This window comes from Protopterus annectens, chromosome 6.part0 (assembly GCF_019279795.1).
Source record: "Protopterus annectens isolate FY-2018-M chromosome 6.part0, PAN1.0, whole genome shotgun sequence".
Taxonomy (NCBI): Eukaryota; Metazoa; Chordata; order Ceratodontiformes; family Protopteridae; genus Protopterus; species Protopterus annectens.
Genome location: NC_056737.1, coordinates 1,319,970,386 through 1,319,984,081, shown reverse-complemented (window position 1 = coordinate 1,319,984,081; position 13,696 = coordinate 1,319,970,386). Strand labels below are relative to the sequence as shown.

Sequence of the window (13,696 nt, the reverse complement as noted above, 5' to 3'; positions counted from 1 at the left end):
TCATTGTCCATGCTGGTGTGAATGACCCGAGACGTACCTCCCTGGACTACATGAAAAGAGACATAGAGGAGCTCTCTGATTATGTAGCCCAGGCCGGTATGACCCTGACCAGCATCTTACCCTCACCAAGAATGATGCCACAGTACAAAGACAAAGTGATCAGCTTTAACAATTGGCTTAATTACTGGTGTCATTCTAAGGGGATCCAATGTCTGTCTGCTTGGGATGACATGCTTGACAAGCCACGCTGCTTCGCAAGGGATGGCTTGCACCTGTCACCCCTGGGCTTCCGGATATTGGCCAAGGCTCTTGCCACCCCCATAGTGCCTTTTTTAGACTAGGCTCAAAAGACAAACCCACCTCCCTAGAAAACACAAGTGGAAAAAAACTAAGGGTAATGCTGCTCAACGCCAGAAGTCTAAACCTCAAGATGCATGCACTCAAAACCCTCCTCAGTATGGAGAGCATCAATGTCTGTGCAGTGACTGAAACCTGGTTCAAGGCTCCTGAGAGCACCCCAGCACTACCAGGTTATACCTCATATCATGCTTTTCGGCCCCAAAACTTGGACCGAACCACAAAAGGAGGGGGAGTATCCATATTCAAAGATACCCACACCTCCAGGTTAGTGGTAATGCACGAAGCATCGGAGACCATCCATGTGCAACTAACCATAGGCAAAACTGCCCTACAGTTTGTAGCATGCTACAGACCACCCTCTCAAACTCAGGAACCTCACTCAGCCTTCCTGAAGACACTGGAGAGTATGAATGTCTCTCCAAATGCCATCATATTGGGAGACTTCAACTACCCAAACATAGACTGGGAGCATTACTCAAGCCCCAACACCCTAGCCCAAAGGTTCCTAGAATTCATAAACTCAAATGCGATGGAACAACTAGTCACCATTCCCACAAGAGGAGATAATATATTAGACCTGATCACAAACATCGGGACACAATGCTCCACACCGGAAGTATACCCCTCATTGGTGAGATCAGACCATAAATTAATCTCACTGGAAAGCCACATCCCACCCCCACCCCCAGCACAGAAGACCACAGTGAAGAATTTCTCAAAAGCTGACTTCACACTTCTTAAGACTGAAGTGGTATCCTTCAATGCCCCTGGGCCAGTGGAAACCACAGCCCACACCGCTGAATCCTTTATAAACGCTTTCTACAGACACCCTCAAGAATGCATGGATCATGCAATCCCAAATAAAACCAAGACCCATTCCCCCAAAGGCAGGCGTCCTGTCTGTTGGACCCCAGCCATCAATAAGCTTTACAACAAGAGGAGGAAGCTACTACATGACAGAGCAAAATCCCTAAAAGGGAAGGCATCTCTGATCAGTACTAGCAAAAAACTACGATCACTCATAAAATCACCCAAGGCCAACTTTGAGAGAAAAATCACAAAAGACACTAAAGACAATCACAAGGCTTTCTTTAGTTATGTTAGAAACCTGGGTGGAAACTCTCAAATATGCTCAGAGTTAGTCCAAAATGACAAAAAAATACACTGAACCCACAGACATTGCCAACATACTGGCAGACAGGTTCAGTGCAAATCCCCCCCCCCCCAAAGGACAAATATCTATCCCAGCACAGTGTAGCCTCCCTGACATCTCAGATGCCCAGGTGAGAGCCGCCCTCTCCAAAGCTAAAAACACAGCATCAATGGGACCAGACGGTGTCACAGGTTGCGTGCTACATGAACTCCAAGAGGAACTAAACCCGCACATAAGGCTGCTGTTTAATCTTAGCCTTACTACAGGATACGTGCCCAAAGAATGGCGTACAGCAACAGTGGTCCCAACTCCACAAAGGAGGTGCTTCTACGGACCCTGGAAATTACCGCTCCATAAGCTTGACGAGCCTGATCAGCAAAGCTATGGAGAGGATCATTATGGAACTCAAACAAAGACATTGGGGACCTACAGACACTGGATCCCAACCAAGTCGGCTTCGTCAAGGGCAGATCCTGCCTTTTGAACCTGGTCGACTTTTTTGAAACAGCCACTAAGGCCATTGATGAGGGTAAGGCAGTTAACACAGCCTACCTTGACCTTGCAAAAGCCTTCGACACTATACCCCACTCGGGCATCATAGACAAGCTCACCAGCTTAAATGTAAACCCATATGTCATAAGATGGGCTGCAAACTGGCTCAAGGACAGAACCCACAAGGTCAGAATTGATGGAGCCATATCAGACTCTAAGCCAGTCACAAGCGGTGTCCCACAGGGCTCGGTTCTGGGACCCCTCTTGTTCGGCATTTATTTTTCTGAGGTGCAAGCTAACATAGGAGGACTGTGGCTGACAAAGTTCGCAGAGGACTGCAAACTGGGCACCATAATTGATACTCCAGTGGACACAAGCATCCTTCAGAAAGCCCTCATAGAAATAGATAACTGGTGCCAGAGCCATGGCCTTAAACTGAACGCCAAAACAATGTACAGTCATACCCTTTGGGAAAAACAAAGTACCCACAAATTACCACATAGGTGGTAATCCATTAAGTATGGAAGAAGTAATCAGGGACCTAGGGACCCAAAGTTGACAGTAACCTCTCATTTGACACTCACATTGCCAAAGTAGTTAGGAAGACCTTCTATATTGCCCACCTTATCATGAAAGGATTCACATCTAGATCAAGAGAGGTCATTGTGCCCCTATATTCTTCCCTTATCAGGCCCATAATTGAGTACAATGCCCCATTTGGGATTACCTTACCAGACACCTGCAGCAGTTAGAAAGACCCCAAAATTACCTCACCAAGAGGATCAAGGGTCTCAAACATATGTCATATGTTGCCCGGCTGAAGAAACTCCAGCTCTATTCAGTCGCATACCGCCTACTCAGAGGCGATCTATGCCTGATGTACAAGGCCATGTCCAATCCGGAATTAATGGACATGCTCCACCTCAGGAAATCCAGAGCCACGAGAGCGAGAGATTTGAACCTCAACACAGAAATAAATAGGACGTGCTGGAGGGACAGATTCATAACCCAGAGACTCCCTACACTCTGGAACAGAATCCCAGTCCATGTTAGGCAGAGCCCCTCACTGACTCTCTTCAAGAGAAATCTTGATGAGTGGATGGGAGATCGTAGGTTTACCCCAGGGGTCATCTGTGTGTCACTACTAGACAGAGGCACAGTAAACTAAAGCCTAAATGGGCACAGTATTCTCATTCCAAGGGGTGGCGAAAGCCACACACACTCTGGCTAGGCTTATAAATGCCCTAGGGCAGATAGCCTAGTATGAACCTATGAACATGTTGGGAGACGGATGCCAATTCACTTTCAGCAGAGGAATTACACTAGGTGGTTTTTGAACCAGCATAAACATGGCTTCAAAATGTTTATAGCCAAACAAGGTACTCTTGAAGGCAGGGCACTTTTGGGTTCTATTCCTTGTGGCCATTGTACTTTTTGTAAATGCATTAACAAAATGTATGAGTTTACCAGCAAAAACACCTCTAAAATTTTCCACATTAACATTCTGGCTAACTGCAACTCTGATTGGGATATATTTTACAACCTGCATTTGTTCATCCTTTTATGCTGGCCAAACATCTCGGCAATTAAGTTGCGGATTTCTGAACATATGAGTGCAATTAGAAATAAAATATGTTGAATGCTTTATATAAGCATTCTGTACAACATCCAACAGCTAAGTTCAAGTTTACTATTATAGATAGGATTAGGGGAATAAAAACATTAAGGCGGATTGGCACAACATTCTTAATACCACGGAACGTACATGGATTATAAAACTGGGTGGTCTCTTTCCACCTGGTTTAAATGAACATCTTTAATATATCTATGTTTTTTTATGTATATTCAACATTAAATATTTACACGTTAAGATATATTTTAGACACTAGTGTGTTTTGAAAAAATGATGAGTATTATGTACTATGCATAATCAAAAAAGCTAATAGTGTGTTTTGGGGGTACTACTAATGTCAAAAATCAATGGAAATTGGAACATGATATTAGCACATTATGTTTCTGTGAATGGAATGTACATGGATTGCTAAACTGGGGGCTTTTTTTTCACTTGATTTAAACAAGAATTTGGTAAAACAGTTTTTGGTAGGTGCACTTAATATTTTGAGCAATATGTATGCATATCTAGATTATATTCTGTGTACCAGGATGCTTTTTGTAGTAGTATGTTTTTCTATAAAACTATTTTTTACATATTTTTATTGTATCCCTTTAATACCATGTATTAATTATTCATGAAGGATAGATGTGACTGGTGGCACATATCTTTAAAAGTACTTTGATTAATGTGGATGTAATTTACACTATTTTCTCTTTTTTTGTGCTGGCCATTTTTTTGTCTTTTATACTTTTTTGGCCCATTGCACTTGCTCCTTGCAAAATTATTTGGTTGTTCTTTATCTGAGTGATGCCAGCTTCATAGGTGAATAGGTATAAGGGATGCAAACCTCTTATGGGACATGAAAGGAAGATAAAACATGTGTTTGCATATGTATAGTCACAACCTTGTAAGCACTGTTCTGTGCATTTAATGACAAGAGTTTATAATTTACTAAGAGAATCACATCAGTGAGAATATCATTCCCTAGCAGCTGTCTTACTTTCATATCTGCCACAGTATCTACTGAATGAAGTGCAATCATGTGAGGTACTTACCGTACAAGAACATCTTTACCAGCAGCAGCTTCATAGTAGTAGATGGACATCTACTCACCAATATCAGTCATAATCCAGCCTAACTTTTAGAAGGTGAAGATTCATACCATTTATGGCTAATGCCTTTCTCATGTGCTGTTGTAATCTGGAATGCGCAGTCAAGTCTACTAAATAAATGCAGTATGTCCCTGTCACAACTACTAAAACACAGAATCTCAGTCTGACGGTGTTTTTTGCTGGACACAAGTTAATAAATCAGGGTCAAAACCTTCAAAAATTGTAGCAACTCTAGAAAAGAGAAAAAATGCTAAAATTCCATCAATCTAGCCCTTCTTGTGATGATACATCTTTGAAGGCTCTTGCCACAGGACAATACAGCCTCAGCGAAGGTTAAAACGCAATTATCTATGACTTTCTCACTGATAATGGAAGACTAATTCCTCAAACTATGATCGTGGCACTGTCAGCCACTCTAAGCAAGCATCCACTCTGTGTAATTTTGATGCAGACACACCAGTACTTTGAAAAAGGAGTCCTACATTACCTTTCATAAATAAATCTCTCTTTGCATCTTTGAAAGTAATACTTTGCGGATAGTGTTGTTGACCTGTGAAATTACTATCAAAATTAGTTCTGGAAAGGACATTTATGGAATCATTCAGGAAGCCATAAGCCATGTGGGGAAGGAAGGAATGAAGTTGCATGATCAAAGCATTTAAAATGTATGTTATTGCCTTTGTCACCCAGCAAATATAATACAGTTGTATTATATTTACACACAACAGAACATTTCTGCTCTTAATGGTGAATGGTTGTATTTCATGAGCTACCATTGGAAAACAAAACAAATTGTTACTAAAGATTACACCTTACAGCATATCTTCCAAGAAATTGTCAAGATAGAGGGGTTGCATTAATTTGAAAATCTAGTTTAGAGATATAACCTTGCAAAAAAACAAGGGTGAAACAATACTAAAAAACGTTGTTTTAGAAATATAGTACAATTCAGTAAAACAAAATGAGATAACAGCATCCGTAGGTTTTGCAAATGCATACAGCTGAACTGGATGACTATGTAGTCAGCCAACGATCAAAGGGAAAGGCATCAGAATGAGATGTAGGTCACCTGTGTTTGAGTAACTGCTTAGGAGTCCAAGAGACAGTCCAGAGGAAGGAAGAACTGTATGTTTTTTCCCCCCATCTCACCCTTCCTTAAAGGGCTGGTATTGTATACTTTTGTTGTTATAACACCAACAGAGGAAACACAGAAAAAGCTAGGCAGGCAATTTTATTTGTGTGAGGGGTGGATACAATGCTTGGCACAGACTTGGGAAGCAAGCAAAAATGAGACTGACTTATTATGGCCATTGCCTGCCCACCCCCAAGTATACAGGTTAAGTGAAGTGAAATATACTTCCATACCTCCTGCCTGATGTTGACAATTAGTAGAAAGAGCATGTCTCTGAAACAGAGCTAAAAAATTAAACTACTGCTACTAATCATGGAAAAGGCCACTTCCTCAAAAATATCATTTTAATATCAAGTACACTGCTTCTTCATATCTGCTCTTGTGGGCAAACGTAGCAGCTGCCTGCCTCATTCCAGGATTAAAACTTTTCCTAAAGTCTTTCTTTTAGTTCCAGCTGTTAATTTCATGAAAAACTAACACTTTAAAAGTTCCAGGCTGCTGCCAGCATAAAGTTTGCACTACTTTCTGCTTCCCAAATTCACATCATCATGTTATCACATTATGATTATACATATCTGGATCTAGGAAGACTGGCAGTGTGGTGTGTATCCATTTTGTGTTCCTTGTGTCTATGGTTAATATTTACAGATAATTTTATAACAAAATTTTTTGTTGTATTTTTTTTTGTCTACAATCTGTGTGCATGTGCGTGCAGATGTAAACAAAATTCATAATGAAAAAAGGAGCCAATAACATTACACAGCTGGCTTAAAGGGGAGTAAAGGATTCCAGCTAGCAGGAAAGCAAAAGTATAAACACTTTTTTGATATCAAAATAATTTAACATAACTTACTATTAAGGAAAAGAGAATGCCATTTTATTTGAGCTAACAAAGTGACTCAGTAAAAGTAAATTAAAGCCTTTTGCTAGAAAACAAGAATTTGGAGCACAATGGAAGCTGCTTGTACCCAATTCATTTTGCAATTTTATGCAAGTTAGCAATAAAGCAACAAAAATAGTAATTGTTCTACTAGCTTGCATACTAAATTTAACTTAAAAGCTACAGTGTCAGTCAATGGCAACTACACTCCCCTATACACCTTTCTGTTCCTAGCACAAAGCCATGTAGCTTGATATGGCATCTGTAGATTGCACTAGGTGAAGCAAGGGCAACTGCATAAATAAAGGTGACAAATAGCTGTATTATATTCAATGATTGGCCTAATGACAGCTAAGTAAAATTTCCTTATTTCTACTCCTTTCCTCCAGATTAGTGAAACCTCTGAGATATTAAGTAAGGGTGTGAATGGGATACAGCCTCCATATTGGGGGGTGGGGGTTCGCTGCACCACCAAACCCATTCATCTTTTAATTTTAAGGGATTGAATCTCACTGACTACAATTTTGATGAGATGAGTAGTTATAACATACCGGTTTGTAAACTTAGAGTTGTATTTGTTGTGTTTACAATAGCTTTCACGACTTCTTTAGTAATGTCTCCTTTCTTCACCGTTACCTCCACATCATACAGCTTGATCTGATCCGGTGATGACATACTCTGTACAGCGGGATTTCCTAAAAAGAGAAAAAATCAAGAACAACCTGTGTGTTTATTTGTAAGTCACAGTTCAACTGTACTTTTTTGAATGCATGTACGCGCGTGTGTGTGTCTAAATAAGAGTACAGAAAGAAAAAAAACAGTTAAAAAAATAACTATAAAAGATTTAGTTACACTAAACAAAATTCTACAAATAAAACTATATTAAGTCTAAAACATACTAAAATGGAAAACTTTAGCTTTAAACTTGCACAACCATTTAAAGCAAAACAAGGTAATGGATCATTCAAGTCAAAGATGATGACTATAGGAAAACCATACCAATCCACACGAAGAACAGCAGCAGGGCAGACTACAGTTCAACATGTTACTACACAAAGCATCATCACAAATACTTTCATAGCAACTTTGAGATGAAAAGTTTAAAACATACAAGGGATTGCTTGCTATAACAAAGAAACAAAGGTGACAAATTACATACATATACACACATGTATATACATACATCTACACCCACACAAATATTCATTGTAGATTCACAATGAGCAAGTATGTCATGACGAATACTTGCGCAAAGCCAAAAACAGTAATATACACAAAAAAATGCAGTATAGAAAAACCACAAATAATACCACTGAAAAGCAAGTAAAAACAAAAATAATACATGAATGAAAGAAGAGACACAATAAGTACTATATAAAGAAATGAAAAACAAAAATAAATAAAGCCAAGGAGAAAAACTACCATAAGTACACCAAGTGAAACAACCAGTTCACAGAAGACTATCCAAAATTATACAATAATGGCTCATTGCTATTCATAAATGAGCATGCTGATTGGACAGCCCAGACAGCATGCCCACTGAAAATCAAGTATATACCAGTAGAAAAAAAGTCAGGCCACTGAAGTATCATTGAGCAGCCAGACTTTACATTGGCATATACTTAGGAAACAGTAAAATAAAAGAAAAATTAGATCCGTTCTGCAAAACTAAAGAAACAGAAAAGTACCTGATTTTCCTTGTATTTCTGTGCTGTCCCTACTAAAACCTCAGTTTCCTCAAAAATTGTAGTGTTCTAGCAGCCCACTATGGATTGAAGTATTAATGTCAGACCATTTGAGGTTTAGCTTTCTTCTTCTCCTTTTGGCTTTTCCCAGTTAGGAGTCACCACAGCAGAACAATAGTCTGCAGAATGATTGGCAGTGGAGTTTTATGGTGTCGAGTTGCCGACTCGGCGCCCAACCTTCCACAGAAGGCACATACATGCACACATTCACACCTAGGGCCAAATTAGAGTGCCCGATCCAACTACAGTTAAGTCTTTGGGATGTGGGAGGAAACCAAAGCACCCAGAGGAAACCCACACAACCACAGCGAGGACATGCAGACTCCGCATATAAGCCATCCCAGCCGAGAACTGAACCAGAGAACCTTTTGCTGTGAGGCAGCAACGCTAACCCCTGCACCACCACAGCCACCTTCATATCCTTTAAAAGAATGTGCTCTAACACAAAACCTCTTATTCCACAAACTTTCAAAGTTTATAAGTGCAACATTTTGGACCTTTTGTCCCTTATTATTATGAGCTCTGTCTTTGTTTCTTGCATTAACAGGTTATAATGACAGGAAAAAAAAAATATTTTCTCAGTTGCTTCTCCTGAATGGCACTGATGTACTGTATAAGCATGGGAAAGATAGTCCTATACACATGTGCAGTACATGAGTAAAAAAAGGGAACAACATGAAAGAAGACTACAGCGCCCATAAAAAGACATCATTTAAGACATGGAGCTTGGACTGAGAAAACAGAAGAGTCGTCATTATTTTATGCTCGCTAAGCAGCACTTTTGCTGTTTAGCAAGTGTAAAATATATAAAAAAGAAGACAAATAAAAAAGGTGTGTGTATGTGAGCATGTCAGTGAAAGTGAGAGTAAGTTAGCCATTATTTTACACTCGTTAAACAGCACTTTTGTTGTTTATTGAGTGTAAAATTAAAAAAAGAAAATTAAAATAAAGCACGAGTCTGAGAGTGTATGCATGTATGAGAGTAAGAGAGAGATCGATTGAGTGAAACAGAAAGGTGTGTGTTTCTGTTTCTGTCTGTATGTGCGAGTGAATGTGTGCATGAAAGCTGAGCGACTGTGTGTGTCTGTGTGTAGGAGAGAGAGAGAGAGAGACTGAAGTGTAAAAACAAAAAAACAATGCCCTGGAAATGTGCGAGAAACATAGTGGACAGAGAATGGTCCCTGGCAGCAGCAGTAGTTTTATGTACATACCTCTTAGATGTACCCATTAACCTCTTAGCACAATAAATCTGGACAAACCCTGCCATAATGGGGAGATGCTAAGAAATAGGAACACATTTTAAATATTGCCCGTATTATAAAGTTGCTAGAAGAACAGGATTTATGTTAGCATGTATTTTCTGAAGGATATGAAATCTGAAACCCAAATGCATGTCATTATTTAGTGACTAAGCTTTATATCATCCAGTGATTTGTCAAAGCACACCTTTTTAATGGGAAACAGACCGAAAACGTGGCAAATATGTGGGCATCCTACAAAATATGTACAGCTGAGAGGTATGCTCTTAGATCAAGGGTATCTGGCTTTACTGGAAAGGCTTACCTAGACTCTGCTACAGTTTGCTGTGAGGGAAAGTTTAGTTTGCTATTTATTTGTTGTATTTTGTTTTACTTTATTGCCTTTTATTATTTTGTATACTGTGTTTTACTTGTATTCTGCTTTTAACTGCATATTAAAACTTGAAAAGAGGGCGGCCACGGTGGTGCAGTGGTTAGCATTGCCACCTCACAGCAAGAGGTTCTCTGGTTCGATCCTCGGCTGGGATGCCTTCTGTTTGGAGTCTGCATGTCCTCCCTGTGGTTGCGTGGGTTTCCTCCGGGTGCTCCGGTTTCCTCCCACATCCCAAAGACATGCTGCAGGTGGATTGGACACTCTAAATTGGCCCTAGGTGTGAGTATGTGCATGTGTGTGCCTTCTGTGGAAGGTTGGGCGCTGGGCTGGCAACTCAACACCGTAAAACTCCACTGCCAATCATGAGCGGACAAGGTGATCCGCTGTGGCGACCCCTAACCGGGAAAAAGCTGAAAGAAGATTAAAACTTGAGAAGAGAACACAGCTCTGTCTCTTGAGTCAGACAGAAAATGTTCCCACCTTCCCACCCAGTTACTGTTGTGTTCTTAAACACCACTGTCTTTCTAGTTGCCTGCCCCTTATGTCAATTTGATCATACATCTCATTTCCTCTCTGCTTTTTCCGGCTGGTGTGAGTAAGCACAAAATTATCATTTTGCGAAATCACTCCCCTTCAACCATTTAAATTTATTGGCCATTCAACTGTATTCCATAGTACCAGAATATAAAAGTGACCACCCACTTTCAATCTATCTTGCTGTTTTAAAAATAGTGACTCTCCACTAAAACTTAACTTTTAGACAGGTAAAACCTAAGTTAACTACTTTCACATCTAACTTCTCTAATGCACACTGCTGTGTTTAGGATAAACCATTTTTTCATCTTACCTTTAAGCATATATTGCAAGACCACCAGATATTGGAGAGCCCATAGTCTGCCTCTCAGTAGTCATATTGGGATTAGTGCTTCTGTTTTCTCCTGGTGAGAGAAGGAGTGCAGTTACATTATTTCCTGGAGACTGCTGATCACCTAATAACTGCTTTATAGGTGACAGCTTGGAATCTGTGCTTATATTCTGATCCTGGTGAGAGTAGGAGCAGAGGGCATTGATTCCTGACTCTTTCTGGTTAGCGATTGAGTGTCTTTGCTTAACGTACCTGATTGGTCTGGTTGCTATTCGAGGCATCTACTAGAAAAAGGCTACAAGCCTGCAGACCCTTGCATCATCTGGGACAAGACTGTGGATCACCAAACAGGACGTGGCCTGCTTCTCTTCTTTGGATTGGTGCTAACATTTTGCTTCTAGTGAGAGAAGAAGCAAAGGCATATTGTATCCCAACAGAGTGAAGCTGTGGTGAGACCAGCACTAGTAGTACCCACGCAGTAGCCATTCATGTGACTCCCCCCTTTTCATCATTCTTGACAAACTAATTCTTTATTTTTCAGTAAGTACTGCTTGATTTCTTTCTAACTTTAGAACATCTGCCTAAATACTTCATCCTTAAATTTTCAGGGTCTACGTATTAGTTTCCCCTCAAGTGTTTGGCAGTGCTCTGTACAGACTCAGACACCTTGAGTGACATTTTTCTTGTAAAAGGACTATATAAGTTAACCACTCCAGTACTTCACATTAATGACCATCCCTCTTGGCATGTATAAAAGTCAGTTCCCTGTGCTTTCTCATATTAACCTGGTGAACTTGGGCATTCCAAGGCAATGTAGCAATTGCCTCATGTACACAGACAACCCTCTCCTCTTACCTACCAACACTCAGACTTGTGAGAGATGCACTTGTATATCCAAATTGGAAAACATGCACTCTCAAGCCATGACCAGAATAAGCTGGTCAAGAGGAGAAGGTCAACACCTGCACCACAATACATGCAACACATAACCCTCCAGAACACCCAACATCACAGCTCTCACATAAAAACACAAATGACACAACCATCTTTGCGGAGGCTCTCAATAGAAATCTAACCAAACAGCAGACATCCAAGCCAGAAACTCACTCAACCACCGCAACACAGCACAAACTACAAGACACACAGCTCACCTACACAGTGTGCCCATCAACCTAAGGCAAAACAGCTTGACCAATACACTAATCATAGGTAACTCAATAGTGAGGCACACTGACGTCCTACTCACTAGGTTGAATAAGGAGAAGGTAACAGTCAGCTGTCTATCAGGTGCCAGAATCCGACACATAACACATGAACTCAGGTCACTCCACATCAAGTACAAGTATGACTCTGTCACTGTCCATGTGGGTATGAATGACCTGAGATGCACCTCCCTGGACTACATGAAGAGAGACATGGAAGAGCTCTCGGATTATTTGGGCCAGGCATGTATGACCCTAGCTCTGAGCAGAATCCTATCTTTGGCTAAAATAATACTGCAGTATAAGCAGAAAATGATTGACTTCAACAATTGGCCAAGTTTCTGGTGTCATTCTAAGGGGATACAGTATCTGTCTCCTTGGGATGACATGATTGACAGACCTCAATGCTTTGCCAGAGATGGCCTGCGTCTGTCGCCCCTGGGTTTCTGGATACTACCTAAGGTTCTTGCCACCCCTATAGTGCCTTTTTAGGCAATGTTCAAAAGACCAAATCACTGTAACAGCTACAAATAAATGCAATCTGAAGGTCATGCTGCTCAACACTAGAAGTCTAAATCTCAAGATGCACTTGCTTGAAGCACTCCTCAAAATGGAAAACATTGACATTTGTGCTTAATGGAGACCTGGTTTAAAGCAGCAAAAAGCACCCCTGTGCTACCAGGCTATAACTCATTCCACACCTTTCTGCCCCAGAACATGGACCAAAGCTTCAATTGTGGTGGTGTCTCCATATTCATAAAGGATATGCACACTTCCAGACTAGTAGCCCAGCATAACGCATCTGAGATACTTCAGGTACAAGTAACATTGGGTAAGATGGCGATTAAGGTCATAGCCTGCTATAGGCCCAGAACCATGTCCCAAGACTCTCACTCCACATTCCTAAGCACCCTGGAAACTATTAGGGTCTAACCCAACTCTCTCATACAAGGTGACTTCAGCTACCCCTCCATCAACTGGGAAAAACTACTCATGCACCAATACACTGGCCCACTGCTTCCCGGACATCATCAATTCCAATGCCCTGGACCAGCTCATTCTTACCCCCACTAGAGGATGCAACATCCTTGACCTGGTTATTACAAACATGGGCAATCATTGATATACACCAATCTTCAATTCCTCCCCGGTTAGATCCGACCCCCATGGAAATATACATCTCACCCACCCCCACTGAGGTAACCACCATGAAAAACTTCTCCAAAGCTGACTTTGGGCTCCTAAAAGGAGAGGTGGCTAAATTCACAGCACCCATGTCAATGGAAAATAGATGCATGATTGCCGAATCATACACCAATGGACCGTACGAACACATACATAAATGCATGGAACTAGCCATATCCAACAGAACCAAGATGCTCTCCTCCAAAAAAAGGAAGCCAATCTGGTGGTCCCCTGCCATTAATAAACTCTACAACAGAAGGAAGAAACTGTTCCAGAAAAAGGTGAAGTCCCAAGACTGGAAAAACTCCCTTATTCGCCTCAAC

General features: G+C 40.8%; 1 protein-coding gene across 1 annotated transcript in view; it reads right to left on the bottom strand.

Moving 5' to 3' along the window:
- Positions 1 to 13,696, bottom strand: part of LOC122804788 (protein mono-ADP-ribosyltransferase PARP14-like) — a gene marked incomplete in the record, with an annotated part of 1,493,437 nt that overhangs the window by 749,942 nt on the left and 729,799 nt on the right. Inside the window, 1 exon segment of the mRNA XM_044074882.1 lies at positions 7,296 to 7,439. Within this exon segment, the coding sequence (XP_043930817.1) occupies positions 7,296 to 7,439 (144 nt within the window).